The sequence below is a fragment of the Pleurodeles waltl genome, chromosome 4_1 (assembly GCF_031143425.1).
Source record: "Pleurodeles waltl isolate 20211129_DDA chromosome 4_1, aPleWal1.hap1.20221129, whole genome shotgun sequence".
NCBI lineage: Eukaryota > Metazoa > Chordata > Amphibia > Caudata > Salamandridae > Pleurodeles > Pleurodeles waltl.
In genome coordinates, this window is record NC_090442.1 from 290,375,658 (window position 1) to 290,393,399 (window position 17,742).

Genomic DNA, 17,742 nt, shown 5'->3' on the forward strand with positions numbered 1-17,742 from the left:
TCAATGCCTTTATCACTTGATTTGCCTGTGGTCCTTTCCACAGTTCTTATGGTGTGGTGTATGTTCTTACTTGTCTAAATTCCTAAGAGTATCCGGTCTCTTTTCTCTTTTTGTAGACAAGTTTGTTCTAGTCAGTGATTTCAGTTGTGATCTGCATTAAAATCTGCTACCCATGGGACAAGAAGCAACACCCTGTGAGCTTGTGTGTTCATTCTACCCGAGTGTAGTATGTTAGCATATTATAGTTTAGTCATCTTACTTGATGTGTTTGTTATAACTCCACTTTATTTCTCTCTCTTATTTCTTATGTATTTATTTGTGCACCTTAGCTTTAGTTGTGTAAAGAATGTCTTATGCATTCCACGTTCTTATGGAACGTCCCTGGGTTGCGGTTGCTAGGAGAGAGAGATCAGTTGGCTCTCATCCTTCATCCCAGCAGTTGTTCCTGCCGTGGGTCTGCTCTTTCAGACTTGAGAAATAAATAAGCTTTCCTGCATCCTTCTGGCATGCTACTGTGACTTTATTCAACCCTCTTCCCCAATACTACACAGAGCCAGATCTGCAACTACTGCATTAGAATGTCAACATAGGCTTCCCTGCACATGCTTCCCTAACATTACCGTCTGTACAGTCGGGTCCATTGTGGAGGACATTTTTTCTTGTCTAACATTGGTCTGCAGACCAACCTCCGGGGATGGTATTGCTTTGGTATCTAATTCTGAGGTAAGGAATCTGCGGCTAGATGTCTGTATCAGATGAACAAGTTACCAGATAAGGCATTACCAAAAGTAAGTAACTTTGGCTCATCAAAAGAAAGGCGAAGCATCAAGCCCTGGATACCACCTTGGTCATCTTTGTATTGATTAACAATCTGGGACTGACACTCTACCAAAACAAACCATTTTTAATGCCTTACCTACTGTCTGCAGTTTCTGGAGGCCATTCTCGATGCATTGCAGTAAGACTTTTCACTTCCAAAGAACATATTTCAGAAATACGATCAAAGTCTTTCAGATAATCTCTACAATTGGAATGTGTGTAAGTACAAATCCTTGCAGAAAATCCGGTCTTCTTTCATCCCTAATTGCTCCTTTCATTTCTTTTCATACCTGTGCATGCAGCTGAAACAGATGGCATTAGATGGCTAATGGCTTCAGGTCACTGGCTCATGGGATGATGTGCAAATAACACCGCAGCTGGAGCCTCAGTCTAGGGCTACAGGAGTTCCACCCATTAACTCAGTCCCCATCAGTGCTGATTAGGCTCAAACACTCTGGTTTTTGCCCATAGCCAACGGTATCAGCTGACAAAGTACTTGCCAAGTGTTAAAGCGTAAGTAGATGTCTTCAGCAGGTCAGGTGGAAGCTATCAGAAGCTGAAACTATACTTTGAGCTGCTTCAGAAGCATTTTCAATTGAGGTGACCTGTACCTGGGTCTATTTTCATGCAAAGTCAAAAAGAAATGCAGGTTCTGTGGAAGGTGACTCTAGCATTGAGCGCTGAGAGAAGATGTCTTTTTGATGAATTGTGATGATGTTCCTCCTTTTCTCCTCATTCCTCAAATCATCAGTACAGTTATTAGGAAACCATGCACAATGATCTTGAGCTAACTTAAACATAGCAGAGGGAGTATTTTTTCAGAAATCTCCTTCAACTGTCTGGCCAGTTTGAGATACTTTAAGATCCACATGTATTTCCTGTTTTAACAAAGGATTGCCAGGCTCCGCATTAACAATTACTGCCCCTGAACTGATAGCATGGATTCCAAATCCACATATTTTGACGTTCTTGCCAAGACCGATAAGGCAAAAAGGAAGGGGTCCGGAGGGTGGTGCTGTCTTACCCAGTGTCTTCACAACCACACCCATCTTCATCCTCACCTGCGACATCTTGTCAGTAGTTGATTGAATTAATGTTGATGTGATTCCAGTGACGCAAGTGGTCAGATTGTACTTGGTTAATGAGTCCCTTCTTTCACAGTGTGTAATAAAGGGATTCTTGAAGGGGTTGTACAGAACATTTCCTCTGTTACTTCAGCATCCAGTGTCATGGACTCGCAAAGATGTGCTACCACAACGTATGAAGAGCTCACTAGCATTTAGCCACAAAACTGATGTGACGTTCTTTTAGTGAAAGGTCATTGACATCATCTAGGAGAGTCAATGAAACTCAAGTCTTTAAAATTGAAACATCTTTTCTTGCAGACAAGGGTAGAGTTGTGCTTTGCATAAACCTGATGTTTATCTCAAAGTGCTTCAGTTTTTCTTTACCCCCCAAAAAACTGTCAGTTTGAAATCATGCTTTGCAGCTTTTACAACATCAGCGGAGAGGTCTGCACACACTAGCTACATTGGTATGTTTGAAATTGTGGTCCGCAAGAACCAAGAATATTATACTACCAGACCAGTAGTTTGTTTACATCAGCCATCTTGAAAAAAGCTATCTCTTTTGAAGTGGGATTGCTAGTTGGATTGCAACAGCTATCGCGTTCTACCACACCAAAGTCAACCATTCTCTCAGCTGGAGGTTTTACGGCCTGCTCTGCAAGGCGTGTGTCCAGCACTTCAGCTCTTTTAGCTGCGTTCCACTAAATGATAAATGCAAGCCCAAAACATGAAGAAGTTGTACCTTTGCAAAGCACCCTTGTTTTGACTGAGATGTGGCCAGAGAGTCAGTGGTTGGATCCAGTGCTGCAGAAGAAATTAAGTTGTTTATCTGTAGCTACAGCTCTCCAATTCTCCACCATTGGAATCTTTCATATAGTAAGATGAGACTCTCTTTTTATAGCTTTTATATGCTCAGCATACTCACTTTATTGTGTGACGTTTGGTAAGTTTTTAGTGAGGTGAATGTGCTGCTAAATTAATTCTGTTTGTGTCAAGGCGTGATAATACTGTTTACTGATAGGTGGAGAAGTACAGGGGTCACACAGTCTGACAATGGGAAATGAACCAAGCTTGTGAATCTACAAAAAGTGCCAGCACTGGAGATTTACATCTACCTGTAAGTGGATTTGTATTTGCATTCACATGAAAGCAGCAAAAGGATCGTTGTCGCTCACTGTGGTTGCTAATTCAAGAAGGTCAGCCTGTAGTTTAACATGAACAAGGCCTACAAAGTGACAGGGGTCAACAGCAAGCCCAATACTGCTTCCCTTGTACATAGAGATGTACTACCTTCTCATCCACATCCTTTGTCTTGTTTTGCTGGAGAGACAAGACCCTCCTCACCCATGAATAGCATCCTAGAAGCCAGAGGTTGCCTGGAAGCCTGTCCAGATCTGAGAGTGGTTCCTCTGTGGCTAAATTCCTGGGTGCTGTTTGTCACCTAAAACGGAATGGACTTTGACCTTATTGGTCGCCTCCTAAAGTTTGGAGTAAGTTTATATCCCAATGAACATTGGTCAGAGCTAAACAAGATCTTCCTAGCACTGCCGCCTATTCTCCTTTCTTTGTATATGAAGTGTGCCCATATTGGCACATGCTACATTGCCATGGTTCCTTGAAAAGGGCAATATGGGTTAAAACTGAAATGTTTTTGTACGGAAGCAGTAAAGCAAGCAATCTAGCCCCTATACAAAGCAGCACATCAGACGGTTGTCACCTATCCAGTGTATCCAGTGTAGATAGTACTCAAGCTTACGTACTAAAAAAAAGTGTCTTTGATACACCAGAAACTGGAGATAAACTCAAAAGTGATTTTAAGTATATGCACAATTTGTTGGTGGAATGAAGCATATAGTTGCCATTAGCCACTACATAAAAGGTGAAGTTTACAAGGTTACAAGATTGGTGCCAGGGGAAATACTTTCTCTTAGAGTTTCCTGAAGCACCAATGGTGCTGTAGATCAGATTGGACAAGGCAGAAATATTCATTATTATCTCGGATTGAGTGAGACGAATGTAATGCAACAATCTATTGCAACTTATTGTATACCCTCCCTAAAGGTAACCTTTGAGAGTGAATCTAGTATCTCAGCAGAGTGACCTGGTTCTACTTCCAAACCTTTGAGTGCTCAGCTTTTAGGGCCAGCAGTTGAGAAGATGTTCTGCTTACACTTTGCCAAACAATGTCATAGACGCAATTGAAATATAATATATTTTTAACATATTCATTATTTCAGTCTGATTAAAAAGGCAATAGTGTGTGTCAAACAATTATATAATTGAGAGCTTTACAGCTGGTAAAGAATTACAGTCTGAATAGTTTTTACCATATAATAATTCTTCTAACATTGTACATTGAGGGTCATAGCTACTCATAACAGAAGATCCTCTAGAATAAACATTTATGCAGTAAAATGGAAAATGGCACCATCAGATGACGCAAAAGTTCTATTTAAACAGAGATCAAAGTTATGATGTAATGTGCTTTATCGTTTGATCAATAATAACAATAGGAATGGTCAAGGGATACTTGAGTGGAAGCTCTGCTGTTCTTAGATGGCCACATTATATATCATATTTTGAGAGTCTCATTGTGTCACAATTATTTCAAATCCTGACAGATCTGTACCCTCCGGTGCTGCTTGTAATGGTGCTTGGAATTTAAACAAGGGTTTGGCCATTTACAGCAGAGCCTCATTTTAGCCTATGCAGTTCCGGCTGCTAGCTGTGGAAACAATGACACCAATTCTTTAACAGACTTGACAATGGCCAGGAGAGTGTAACAGTTACAGATATTGTCAGTCAGACTGCCATATGCTATCTTTTTGTTCAGACAACCGTTGCCACTGGCTTGTTGCACTAGGCACTTTCACTTGCTAGAATTGCCCAATCACTTGATGTTGAAACTCTGAGCACATTACTTTGAATTTCCTTGCCACTAGATTTGTTAAAACTGTGAGCACTTTATTTTACAAATAGTCATTTTAGCAAAAGCTTCTTACTTTGCCACATTTTTATCCTTGAATTTGCATGGTATAAGGGCTCCATTTGTAATTGTACTTGAGGGGCATTTAATCAGAATTTGAGGGGGCATTATGATTTACGTAAATATAAAGCACTGTCGCCAGTGGGACGTTAAGCCACACCAACCAACCAGGCAGTGCTGCTCCGACCGCCATTGAAGGTTAGCGGTCTAGTTTACATTATAGGCAGGCTTAAAAACAAGGGCTCTACGCAACTTCGGTGCCAGTGCCCCAACGGCAAGCCCATCTACCCCAAAAGGTTCTAGGGGCCAGGGACCTAAACTGTTGCAACCCAGAAAAAAAGGCAACCGAAAGCTTTGAGTGAGCGGTCCCTAAAGCTAATGGCGGCCCGGCACTCAACTCCGCGGAGGTCCTGGTCTCACTCCAGAGGAAGGTATTGAGATCAGTCGTGGAGTCATCACCACTCATCTTCTTCGAAGTCCTCAGGTCAACACACTAGGCCTCTGTCCTCGGAGACTACGTTTGAGTCAACTCCGCGCTTCCCCGAGTTTCCTGGAGTGGCCCCGGGTACGGCGCCTTCGGGCCCAAGGGGTTCGGCTAAGGGGCCTTCGGGTTCAGCGCCGACGGCTTTGGCCCTGGCCACCGAGGTCACCTCCGGATCCGTGCGCGGATCTGCATCGACGCCGGTCGCACAATCGAGACCTTCCCCGGTGCCGGGTCGATTATCGACGCTCCCAACGTCGGTAGTGCCCACTATCGACGTCGACCCAATTCTAATCCCTGATGAGTCGGAGCGGCGTCGGTCGACGCCGCCATTGGCTTCGGTGGGCCCTATTCGCCGAGGTCGGATTCAGACCCATTTTCCTATGGGTATGAAAACGGGGAGGAATTGGCGGGGTCCCTGGATCCTTATAAGTACCAGGATGACCCTACTATGGACTGGGCACAGGACTTGGGCGCAGCCAGTGGTCTGGTTACTTCTCCTGAGGCTGGCATTCTGTCTCCTCCTACCGTGGCTACGGCAGAGGGAGCTACTTATAGTATGGTGGTTAGTAGGGCGGCTGAGGTCCTTGAGCTACCTACTGTGGAAGTTAGGTCTAATCTCCTGAAGGAGGTGCTACAGCCTGTGGCTTCCACTTCAGAACCCCTTCTCCCATTCAATGAGGCCCTCACTGATGTCCTTTTGGGTACATGGTCCAAACCCAACACAGGGGCTCCTGTGAACAGGACTATCGATCGCCGCCATCAGCCTGTGCCGAACGGCCCAAAGTTCCTGTCCCAACATCATATACCTGAGAGTCTTGTAATCCAGGCTTCCTCTTTTTCTGGCGCGTTCCCTTCCACACCCCCGGATAGGGAATCCAAAAGGCTGGAACAATTTAATAAGAAGTTATTTTCTTCCTCCAGCCTAGCACTGCGGTCTGTGAACACCGCATGTCTTTTGGGCTGTTATTCCCACTCACTGTGGGACACGGTTTCGCAAGTCCTGCCGCAGATACCGGAGGAGGCCCTTGCTGTCGTTTCCCAAGCAGTGAAAGATGGGACAGACACGGCAAAGTTCACTATCTGTTGTGGGCTGGATACGACCGACTCTGGGCAGATCGGTTGCAACGACAGTGGCTTCACGGCGCCATGCCTGGTTACGTACTTCTGGCTTCTCGGGGGATGTCCAACAGTCATTCATGGACATGCCCTTTGATGGCACTCGTCTCTTCGGAGACAAAGTGGACTCGGCCTTGGAGAGATTCAAGGATTCCCGGGCTACGGCTCGTCCCTTGGTCTTTCCTCCGCCACATGCCCACCACAGTCCCCTTTTCGTCCCTTTCGTGGACACGGAAGGGGCACCCTGTCGCGTCCTCAACCCAGCCACTGTGCCATGCACGCTTTACAGCTTATGCATGTCCGTGGACGGGGAATCCCATGTAGCCGTGGGACAGGGAACCCGAGGACTGTCAAGTCGCCTCTGCCCCCGCTGCAGCCTCCAAACCCTCCTAGTCCGTCCCCTCACTCCCGCCCAGTTGGTGGCTGGATCCGCCATAACCTGCCCCACTGAGAACATATCACCACGGACGAGTGGGTTTTGCAGATCATTCGGAAGGCTACTCCCTCCCTTTCAAATCTGCACCACCACACATGCCACCATCCTTCCATCATCTTCCGGAGGATCATTTGGTGCTTCTCCGCCAAGATGTTGCGGCTCCCTTGGCCAAGGGAGCTATAGAAAGGGTCCTTGTGCCAGAAGTAGGTTGTGGTTGTTATTCCCGCTACTTTCTGATACCAAAGAAGGACAAGGGCTTACGTACTATCCTAGATCTTCGGGACCTGAACTACTTCCTCAAGAAGGAGAAGTTCAAAATGCTCACCCTGGCTCAGGTTCTGTCTGCCTAGACCCAGGAGACTGGATGGTAGCGTTGGACTTGCAGGATGCTTATTTCCACATCCCCATCCTGCCTGCCCACAGAAGTTACCAACGATTTGTGGTAGGTCACGAGCACTTTGTTTACCGTGCTACCTTTCGGCCTTAGCAGTGCCCCTCGGGTGTTCACGAAAGTGATGTCGGTGGTTGCAGCTCATCTGCGCAAGTTAGGGGTCTCAGTCTTCCCCTACCTAGACGACTGGCTGTTGAAGGCACCTTCGCCCCTGACAGTTGTCTCCCACCTTCAGACTACAGTGAACCTCCTGCACCAGCTGGGGTTCACTATAAACGTGCCGAAGTCACACTTGACTCCCTCTCAGACGCTCCCTTTCATTAGAGCTGTTCTGGACACAGTGCAGTTTCTGGCTTATCCTCCCGAAAAGTGAGTCCAAGACATTTAGGCTATGATTCTGATATTTCAGCCTTGGTCTTGGGTTTCGGTGAGACTGACTCTGAGGCTGCTGGGCCTCATGGCCTCCTGCATCCTGCTAGTAACACATGCCAGGTGGCATATGCAGGCTCTGCAGTGGGACCTGAAGTTCCAGTGGGCGCAGCATCAGGGAAATCTCTCCGACATGGTCCCGATTTCGGAGGGTACTGCGAAAGACCTGAAGTGGTGGCTTTCAAATCCCGATTGGGTCAACGGCAGATCCCTCTCCCTTCCCCAAACAGATCTCTCTATAGTGACAGATGCGTCACTTCTGGGGTGGGGTGGCCATATGGGAGAGGAGGAGATAGGAGGCCTCTGGTCTCCGGCGGAGTCAGGACTCCACATAAATATGCTGGAGCTCTGGGCGATCAGGCTTGCGTTGAAAGCATTCCTACCCTCTCTCAAAGGAAAAGTAGTGCAGGTGTTCACAGACAACACTACGGCCCTGTGGTACTCCAACAAGCAAGGTGGGGTAGGGTCCTGGACCCTTTGTCAGGAGGCACTATGCCTCTGGACATGGCTGGAACATCAGGGCATTACCCTGATGGTTCAACATCTGGCGGGCTCTCAACGCCAGAGCAGACAAACTCGGCCTCCGACGCACTGTCGATCACGAATGGCATCTCCATTCGGAGGTGGTTCAAGTTCTTTCTCAAGTGGGGAGAGCCTTGATAAGATCTGTTTGCCTCCGCAGAGAAAGTGCAATGTCAGCTATTTTGCGCGTTGGTGTTTCCATGGCGGTACTCGCTCGGAGACCCTTTTCGTCTCGAGTGGAGCTCCGGCCTCCTTTACACCTTCCCGCCTATCCCTCTTCTGCCCAGAGTTCTCAAGAAAATCAAGTACGACTGGGCCCAAGTTATCTTGGTGGCTCTGGACTGGGCTCGAAGAGTGTGGTATCCAGAGCTATTGAGCATATCCATCGATCATCCACTCAGACTGCCTCTTCGGGTAGATCTTCTGTCGCAGCAGCAGGGGACGGTTCTCCACCTGAATCTGTCCAACCTCCGCCTTCATGCGTGGAGATTGAGCGGCAACAGTTGACCACATTTGCCCTTCCACCCGAAGTCTGTAATGTTATCTTGACAGCCAGGCATCCATCAACTAAAACTGTATACGCCTGTCGTTGGAATAAATTTGTGGCATGATGTACCAACAAATCTGTTGACCCCCTTTCTGCCCCTCTTTCAGAGGTTCTTCTGTTCATTCTTTCTTTAACCCAGCAGGGTATTCTTAGGCTTCCTGATCAGCCCTCACTCTTTAAATCTCCTATTGTGAGTAGGTTCTTAAAAAGGCTCACCCACTTATTTCCTCCCACTCCCTTCATCATGCCTCAGTGGGATCTTAATCTTGTACTTACTTACTTGATGTGTACCCCCTTTGAGCCAATGTATAATTGTCCATTGCGGCTCCTCACATTCAAAACTGTCTTTCTCATTGCTGTCACCTCTCCTCGTAGGGTGAGTGACCTTCAGGCTCTTTCTATAAAGCCTCCATACTTGTCTGTACACCCTGACAAAGTGGTGTTACGTACTAGAGCTTCCTTCCTGCCTAAGGTGGTTACACCATTTCATGTAGGCCAGTCCATCACTTTGCCTACCTTCTACACACCCCCACATCCTTCCCATGAAGAGGATAGACTCCACTGTCTGGAACCAACAAGAGTGTAGGCGCTCTACCTCAATCGTACTAAAGATTTGTAGGTGGACGATCAACTCTTTGTTGGCTGTGTGGGTGCGAAGAAAGGGAAGGCCGTGCAAAAGCGTACCATCTCTAGATGGGTGCTTCTTTGCATCAAAATGTGCTACGCTTTGGCTAAAAAGCAACCTCCTGAAAGCTTGCAGACTCATTCTACCAGAGCAACTGCTGCATCCAGTGCGTTAGCACGCGAAGTTCCTGTCCTGGATATCTGTCAGGCAGCTACGTGGGCATCCCTGCACACGTTTGGTAAGCATTACTGCCTGGATAGTCAGTTCCGTTGAGACGGCTACTTTGGTCGTTCGGTCCCGCAGGACTTTCTAGTATGATCTTGGTTCGCAGCCCACCACCGAGGATGGCATTGCTTGGGTATCTATTCCAAGGTAAGGAATCTGCAACTAGAAGTCTCTATCAGATGTACAAGTTACTTACCTTCGGTAACTAAATATCTGGTAGAGGCATATTCTAGTTGCAGATTCTTTACCGCCCACCCATCCTCCCCGCTTGCGAACTGATTTCTAGGGACAGGGATTCCCTCTTTCAGGTCCTTAGCTCTGGCGCACCAATCTCCGTGTTCTTAGCGGCTCTGCGCTCTGGCGTGGAAAGTCGTTAAAAGAAACTGACGAGGGCAGCGTCTATATATTACTCCCGACGTCATCACGGCAACCACGACGCGCAAGGGTATTGCTCGAAGAAAAATCTCCGGATCCAGTCTGACGGCTGGGGGAAAATTCTAGGGTAAGGAATCTGCAACTAGAATATGTCTCTACCAGATATTTTGTTACCGAAGGTAAGTAACTTGTACGTAAGGTCTGTTAAACATGACTTGGTCCATTGCATGCCAGGAATACCAGGTCAACTAGAGGGCACTTTCCTGCCTGAATTGCAAATGGGGAGGCTGGCCACACAAGGAGTTGCCCTCGAACATCGCCAACCCTACCAATAAGGATACAGGATTAACACTAAGCTGTTTGTACTTTAATGCCAGATCTTCACCCAAACACTGCATTGAAATTGTGGACTTAATCAATGACTCAAACCCAGATCTGGTCTTTATCACGGAAACCTGGATCAGTGATCATACACTGCTTGAAATTATGATCTTCATGCCATTGGGTTACAAAATCTTGAAATGTGACTGAATAGGCCATCCAGGAGGCAATACTACTGTCATCTTTAATAATAGCTTCACATGTTCCATTGAACTTAGCTCCACCTAAGTAAAATTTAGGCTCCTAGCATTCCAACTCTCCCGGATAGATAGAAGACTGCTTGGAGGTACGGTAGTGTATAGACCTCCATGCTATAACATACTAATGTCTGCCAGTTTCATCTCCTGGCTGTTTCCTTTAATTTTGAAACATGAAAAGTATTCAGTGATTGGAGACTTCAATCTACATTACCAAAATCTAGAAGACCCGATTTGCAGAGGGCTGGAGAGTGATATGCATATACTTCAGCTCAAACAATGGATCTCTGGCCCGACCCTCATTGCTGGCCACACATTGGACCTAATATTCTAAAATATTAAGTCCACCGTAATCTATAACAATAATCTCCTACTTTGGATGTACCACTTGTTGTTTAGTTTCTCACTTACACCAAATCAAAACAGACACACTAACCCATCCCCCACTTCCTAGAGAGTGTGGAGCAAAATAAATCCTGAATCATTTTCATTCCAATTTATCCTGTCCCAGCTCGATCAGGGCTATTTAATCGATTTTTACGGAGTGAATGTTAACTCCGCAATTACCATCTCCATGAATAACTGCACCCCTCTGAAAGTAGACAAATCTCAGCGAAGTTCACCTTTGTAAAAAATGGTACTCGCTAGAGTTAATAACTAAACAGAGGAAGTGTAAATTGCTGGAGAAAGCCTGGAGGCACTCCAGATGTAATACTGATCGTCAGAAATTTAAGGGAGAGATTAATAGTTACCATAAAGTACTCAAAAGAGCCAAAAATTATTATTTAATTGAGCGAATGGAATAAAATTGTAGTTCTTTTAAATAACTTTTTAAAATCATAAAAGAACTCTAACAACCAGTCTGCTTATCACAGGCAATTAACCCCTCGGCCATTCACTGTGAAGAAATAGGCAATTTCTTCACTGATAAGATCAACAGTATCTATCCAGCCTTTGATAAACAACCTCATTTAGATGATATTCCATGGGAACAGTTTAACTCTACAGCAGGTAGTGCATAACTAGGGAATTTTGCAAATTGCTGTGTATATCAAGTACAAAAAATAATGATGGAAGTTAAGTCTGATTCCCCACTCGACCCCTGCCCCCATGTTATTTTTGCTCGCTTAGATCCCATGCTAAGCCCTTTTTTAACGCTAATTTTGAACCTATCCTTGTCTACTGCAGAGTACCTGACGCCTGGAAACAAGTGTTAATACTCCTTTTATCAAAGAAATCAGGCATAGATGCTACAATCCTATCAAACAATCGACCTATCTCATTACTCCCCTACATGTCAAAAGTTCTAGGAAGACTAGTCAACGCCCAGTTCACTGCCTTTCTTGAAAAGAACCTTCTAGACCCTTCTCAGATGGGGTTTAGAACTAGTAACAGTATGGAAATCACTCTCCTTGCAGTACTAGACAATATCAGACTAGATGTAGATCAGGATAAGGCCACAGCTCTGATCCTACTTGAGCTCTCCATAGCATTTGATACAGTTTTCCACTACCTACTGATAAAAAGTACTTTGAGATTGGGATTCACTCCAGTGTCCTAAAATGGTTTGACTCTTTCTTAAGTAAGAGATCTCAATACATGCAGCTAGACACATTCAGGTTGTCTCCCCATATGTCCAAATGCTGAGTTCCTCAGGGCTCCTCCTTGAGCCCAATACGCTTCACATATACGTCTCATCCGTTGCGGAAATTGTCAGGAAATAGGGGCTCGAAATCTGTTCCTAGGAGGATGATACTCAACTGGTAATTTTGATAGGGAACAAACACCTGAAAAAAAGAAAAATCTCACCAGCTCTGTCATGGAAGTGTCAAGCTGGATGAGAGCACACTGTCTGAAATTGAATGCAGAAAAAACTGAGATACTGCTGTTTGGTGGTGCTCAACAGATTTGGGACTCCTCTTGGTGTCAGACTGTCCTGGGCCCAGCACCTGAGCCCCAGAAAGTGGCAAAAAACCTGGATTTTTGATTGACTACTCCCTATCCATGCAAGAGCATGTCAACGTCCTGTGTGCAAAATGCTTTGGCATACTTAAACTCATGAGAAAACTAGTATGCTGGATTCCTTTGGATTGGCGGAGAAATTGACGAGTCGACTGGACTACGGGAATACACTTTATGTAGCCATGGCGGACTACATATTCTCCCGTCCTCAGGTAGTTCAAAATGTGGCACCAGGCTGTTCTGCAATAAAGATTGATTTAGCTCAGCATGCTTCAAAACCCTCCAAGGCTGCCTATGCGCAAAAGAGCAAATTCTAAACTTCACTGCCACTCACACAAAGAACTTTACAACCCAGGCCCAGTATTACTATGTTCTACACTAGAATTTTCCAAACCAACTCGAAATTTCAGATTATAGAATCTAGCTCTGGCCAAAAAAAGTATGGTAAGGACAAGGGGGTCGCTATTTTTCTAATCTAGCAGTGGCCTATTGGAACTTATTGCCTCTTGATTTCCACCTTACGGATGACCACATAAGTTTTGGAAAAAATCAAAACACTTGGCTTTTCTCAGATGAATCCCAATCCAACTGAATTACCATTTCCCTGTAAAACCCAGCCTAGACGTTTGAGTTCTCTGCAAAGAATGGTGAGAGGGTTGCAAGCCATGCTTTTTCAAGCTGTGGTATGATCATCGTCAAAGGTTATTATGCTGTCGCTCACAATCAACCCCCTGAAGGTACTAAAGCCCACTCCGTTAGAGTGAAGGCAGCTATGTCTGCATTGTGCAGTATTGTCCCAATCATATACCTGTTAGACAACAACCTGGTTATCAGTCCACACACTTACCAAACGTTACTCCCTCAATTCAGACAAGATTCATAAAGCCCATTGTGTGAGGGTGGTCCTTTTCTAGTCTGATAACATAGGATTGCCATGGGCGTCTTCCAGTGACAAGAAAGCTACAGGAAGAAGTGTCCATTAGATAGCCATTTTACCTATCATCAGTAATGCTTTTTCAATGAGATACTTTATCTTCCTGTATAATCAGCTAATTAATCCCAGCTATTATCCTTGTTCTAGTTGTGACACATGCATAATTGTCTGTGGTTTATAAAAGAGGCCCAAAGACAACAAGGTAGCACCTGAAAGTTTGTTTGTGGAGAGGGGTTGCAAAGGTAGGGCATTACTTCTGTCTTCTAAGCCAGGTCTGGGAATCTCAGTTTTGTCCTTTTAAAAATATGTTTGTTCCTGGACTCTCAGTTGGGGCATGCTTCCTCTTCTGTCCATTGTCCTGGTCACTCATAGTTATTATTCTGTTCTTCATTTTGCAGGTGGGGAAACTTATTGAACTCCTGGCAGGAAAAGCTGGTGTTCTTGATGGCAGATTTCACTATGGAACAGCCTTTGGCGGTAGTAAAGTTAAGGATGTGTGTGAAGACCTCATTCGCTATGGCTACAACTACCTGGGAAAAGACTACGTAACATCTGGCATCACTGGGTAGGGATCTGATTTACAGATTTATTAGGGATCTATTCATTTGTCTTTTTATTATTTTCAGTTGGATAAGTATTTAAAGTTTGAAACATTTAGGACCATGTGTTAAATCGCCCTCATATGAATATACATTTTTAACTCAATCACTAACTTTCACTCACTAGGAACTGTGATTTATTCAGCTGATATTTAAAAAAAAAAAACCTTGAACGCCTAGAATCGAAATTATAGGCAGGGAGGTTTCCAAACATGGTCTGTGGGTCTCCTTGGACTAAGGAGATGTCATAACTTGCTTGATGTTCACTGGAGTTCTACATTAAAATGCCTGAATGCGTTTTCTGGGGGTGTCCGTTTGCTCCTAATTGACGTACTTGATATTGATTGATATACTTAATATACACCATAATAGGAAATGGTCCTCCGAGAAAAGGCTGAAAAAAACCTTGTTCAACCTCAAGGGGCTTCGGTGTGGTATTCTTTGGCATTTTCCATGGATAAGCAGTATAGTGTATTTAGGTAATACAGCCATCATTTTCGAAATCCTTCAGAGCAGCTGCAGTAGCAGCATTACCTTTGCTTTATGAAAGCCAGACGAGAAATAACTAGGAGTGGATACCATCTCTATTGCCGATGCTCCAGGGAGGAGTGCAGAGCAATAATGTCTGGCCAGCAGGTTCTTTATATAGATTAGATCAGTTTGATTAGGCCTCTCATCATCATGGAGCTTCCTTCTGTTCCTCCATCTTATGCCACCTTCCAACATGGACACTTTTTTGCTAAGCACACAAGCGTTTATTGTGAGTAGTTAAACAGTTCTCTCTCCAAGAACTTTGTTCATGCTGCTTACATGCCAGAAACATTCTGCTGCACAAAAAGTGAAGGCAGCAGGCCTTGCCATCTTGGACTCATGCTTTGTGAAGATTTCTGTGCAAGGACAAGGTTAAAATGGCGTTGTTGACCCCGGTAGCTCATACCCCCATAGCACTAGGTTTGCTTAGTCACGTGCTTATTTCCACATCCGGTTAAAGCACTGAGGTGTGCTCAGAATCGAAGCAGCAGGGCAGCACTATCAGTTCACACGGGTTTCATTGGTCGTCACCCAAGACATTACAGTGGCCCAGTCCATCTGTGTCAAATAGGAATTCCCATCTTTTCCTTTTGCAGCATCAGCTCTTTAAGGCAGATATGCCTTTTTGGTACTCTGCCAGGGTAAGGAAATACCTCATTGTACAGTCACCCCAACGTTTTTGCATTATCGCTTTTGTTGTTTGACTCTGAGAGTGCACCGAAGCCTGCTAACCAGACATCATTGCCTTTGAAAGGTATCAAACAACTTGTTACATTAGGCCTGACTTGATGCCCAAGTCAAACTTATTGTACCTTATTGCAGTGTACAACTTTTATAAAGTTGTCAGTTTGTTACCCTAGACCCCCTGTGCCCATCCACAGTCGCACACAGGGCCTGTCCCTGAGACAGCTTTCTCCCTTCTGAGGAGACGTGCAAAGGACCCTCAGGAAAGGAGACGGTACCTAGCAGCACTCCCTTTTAGCAAACTGATCAGCTTTCTCTACTGACCTCTACTGTCTTGCTTAGGTCCTGGCTCCTCAGTCAAGTCACCTTTAGTTCCTGCCCAGTTCACCTTGGAGAATGTATACAGGATGGGCGTGATAGAATGCACACCCTTTCAATTCTGTCCAAGGTGCAACATAAAATATGCTTAGTTGGACTAGCATAGCATTTGCCACCTTTGCCTCGCCACTGACCACAACTAGATCTCTGCCTAGTAGCCTTCCATTTGGAAACAAAAAACCCTAAGGTATTGAAGGCAACAGAACTGGGATATTCAGAGATACAGCAGCAGTCTGTCTTGGAGATGCCAAATGTTTTGAGGTAACTGGAGACCCTCTCAGTATTAAGGAGGCAGAAGTGGGACTGGTGGACCAACAGACATCCAGCCTCGAGATGCTGTCATCGAGCACATCTGAGGGAGAAGAATAAGATTGGGTGTTTGTGGTTTCAGAAACAGCAGGGCCCTGAACAAAGAAGATTGAGGGATGTGAGTATCACTCCAGCTCAGCAAAGACTGAGGTAGACCCCTATTCTGCTAAACACCCCCAGGTCTAGGCAGAGCATTACTCCTGTGGAAGCCAGGCATTGAGCCCGAGCAGCAGAGAAAGAAGCAGCCAGCCACTGGTTCACCAATTTCTGGCACCAGGAAAAGTCTTCAGAGCTGAGAAGGCAACCAGCAAAGGGTGTCAAGTTGTAACAGTTGCCATTTCCCCCTGGACCAGAAGGTGCCGAACACCCTCTGTTGGAGCCTAAATTGAAACCAAGAGCGCCTCCAAAGCAGATCAGACGAATCGGAGGCACCCATCCTGCAAAAACTGGTGAAGGAAGTCAGTGGACCAAGCTTCTTTGTGTAAACAAAAAGCCTGTATTCTTCTATCGCGGTGAATCAACATTAAATAGACAATAGTGCAGATAGCAGTTCAAAATGGAGAATATGTGAATTCTATATTCTACTACGCAAGTAGAACCCAGGTTGTCAAACAATAACCTACAGCAGAAGTCCAGCATGAATTTTCAGATCTCCATGTTGAATAATCAGTAGACAACCCAAGGTATTTTGTTGCTGTTTCAATCCAAAGGTATGACTCTGCTGGCTTATCGGGACTAAAGCCATTTGTTTGTCTTTCTCACTTTAGAGGGTAAACTCACATTCCTCAAGTAGACTAAAGCATCTGTTTCCAGTACAGACTATTGTCATCAATAACGTTTGACACTAATGTGTACAAAGACGGCTCAGTCACGTCTCTACAGATCTGAGCCATACGGGTCACTTTTTGATGTTCAGAGGGTAACCTGCCACCATAAGGTTTACATGCATGCTCTGGAAGATGACAACAGCTTCCTAGTGGAAAATGAACATACTGTTCAGTCCCTCCTCATGCTCAAGGACAAGTATAAGTTGTTCCCGTATAACTTAAAAGACCCTGTTAAGGCACGGGTAATCACACCATTATTCAAGGAGAAGTTCCAAGCCTATCTCCAGGACCTACTGTATGCCCATGGCCAGGTTCCGGCACACTCCTTTGGTGGTACATACAGCACCGAAGTGCCCACCCTCCCCATGAACAGACACGGAAAGCAATCACCTTGGTGCTGCTCATAAGCACACAGCAGTCACAACAGCAACCCACTAGCGAATCGCAAATTCTGTTGGGTTATTGTTATACTACAGGTTTCACTGGGAGGAAATTAAATCACTGGGGCAGCTTGTGGCCAAGGAGTTTATTTCCCATGCAATATCCACAGTGCACTGGATGGTTTGGGTATTGCTTCTTGTAGCATTAAGATCAGCATTTTGCTGCACCACCATACATGACTACGCTTCTCGGGTTCAAGCTGGCGATACAGCAGTATCTGCTAAACATCCAGTTCGATGGGGAGCATCTTTTTGGCCCCCTAGTAGAAGAGATGTTAGAAAAAATGAAGGAGACAAAGATAGCGAAGTCTATGGGGACATTATAATCTACCTGTCCAATGGGGACAGTTGCAGGCAACAAGCCAGAGTCAGAGAAAGACACCACCTCTCCAGACAGGTGCAAAGTTAGTGGTCCAGTAGCAGGCCTTTCATGAGTCAGTCAGGCAGAGGGTATACAAGGGGCAGCTAGGGGGACAAC

The 17,742-nt window shown here is 45.3% G+C and overlaps 1 protein-coding gene across 1 annotated transcript in view; it reads left to right on the forward strand.

The window, feature by feature from the left end:
* Positions 1 to 17,742, forward strand: part of POLR3B (RNA polymerase III subunit B) — a 776,005-nt gene that overhangs the window by 722,235 nt on the left and 36,028 nt on the right. The window contains exon 25 of the mRNA XM_069228350.1: positions 13,895 to 14,061. Coding sequence (XP_069084451.1) covers positions 13,895 to 14,061 — 167 coding nt within the window. The remainder of the gene's footprint in view (positions 1 to 13,894; positions 14,062 to 17,742) is intronic.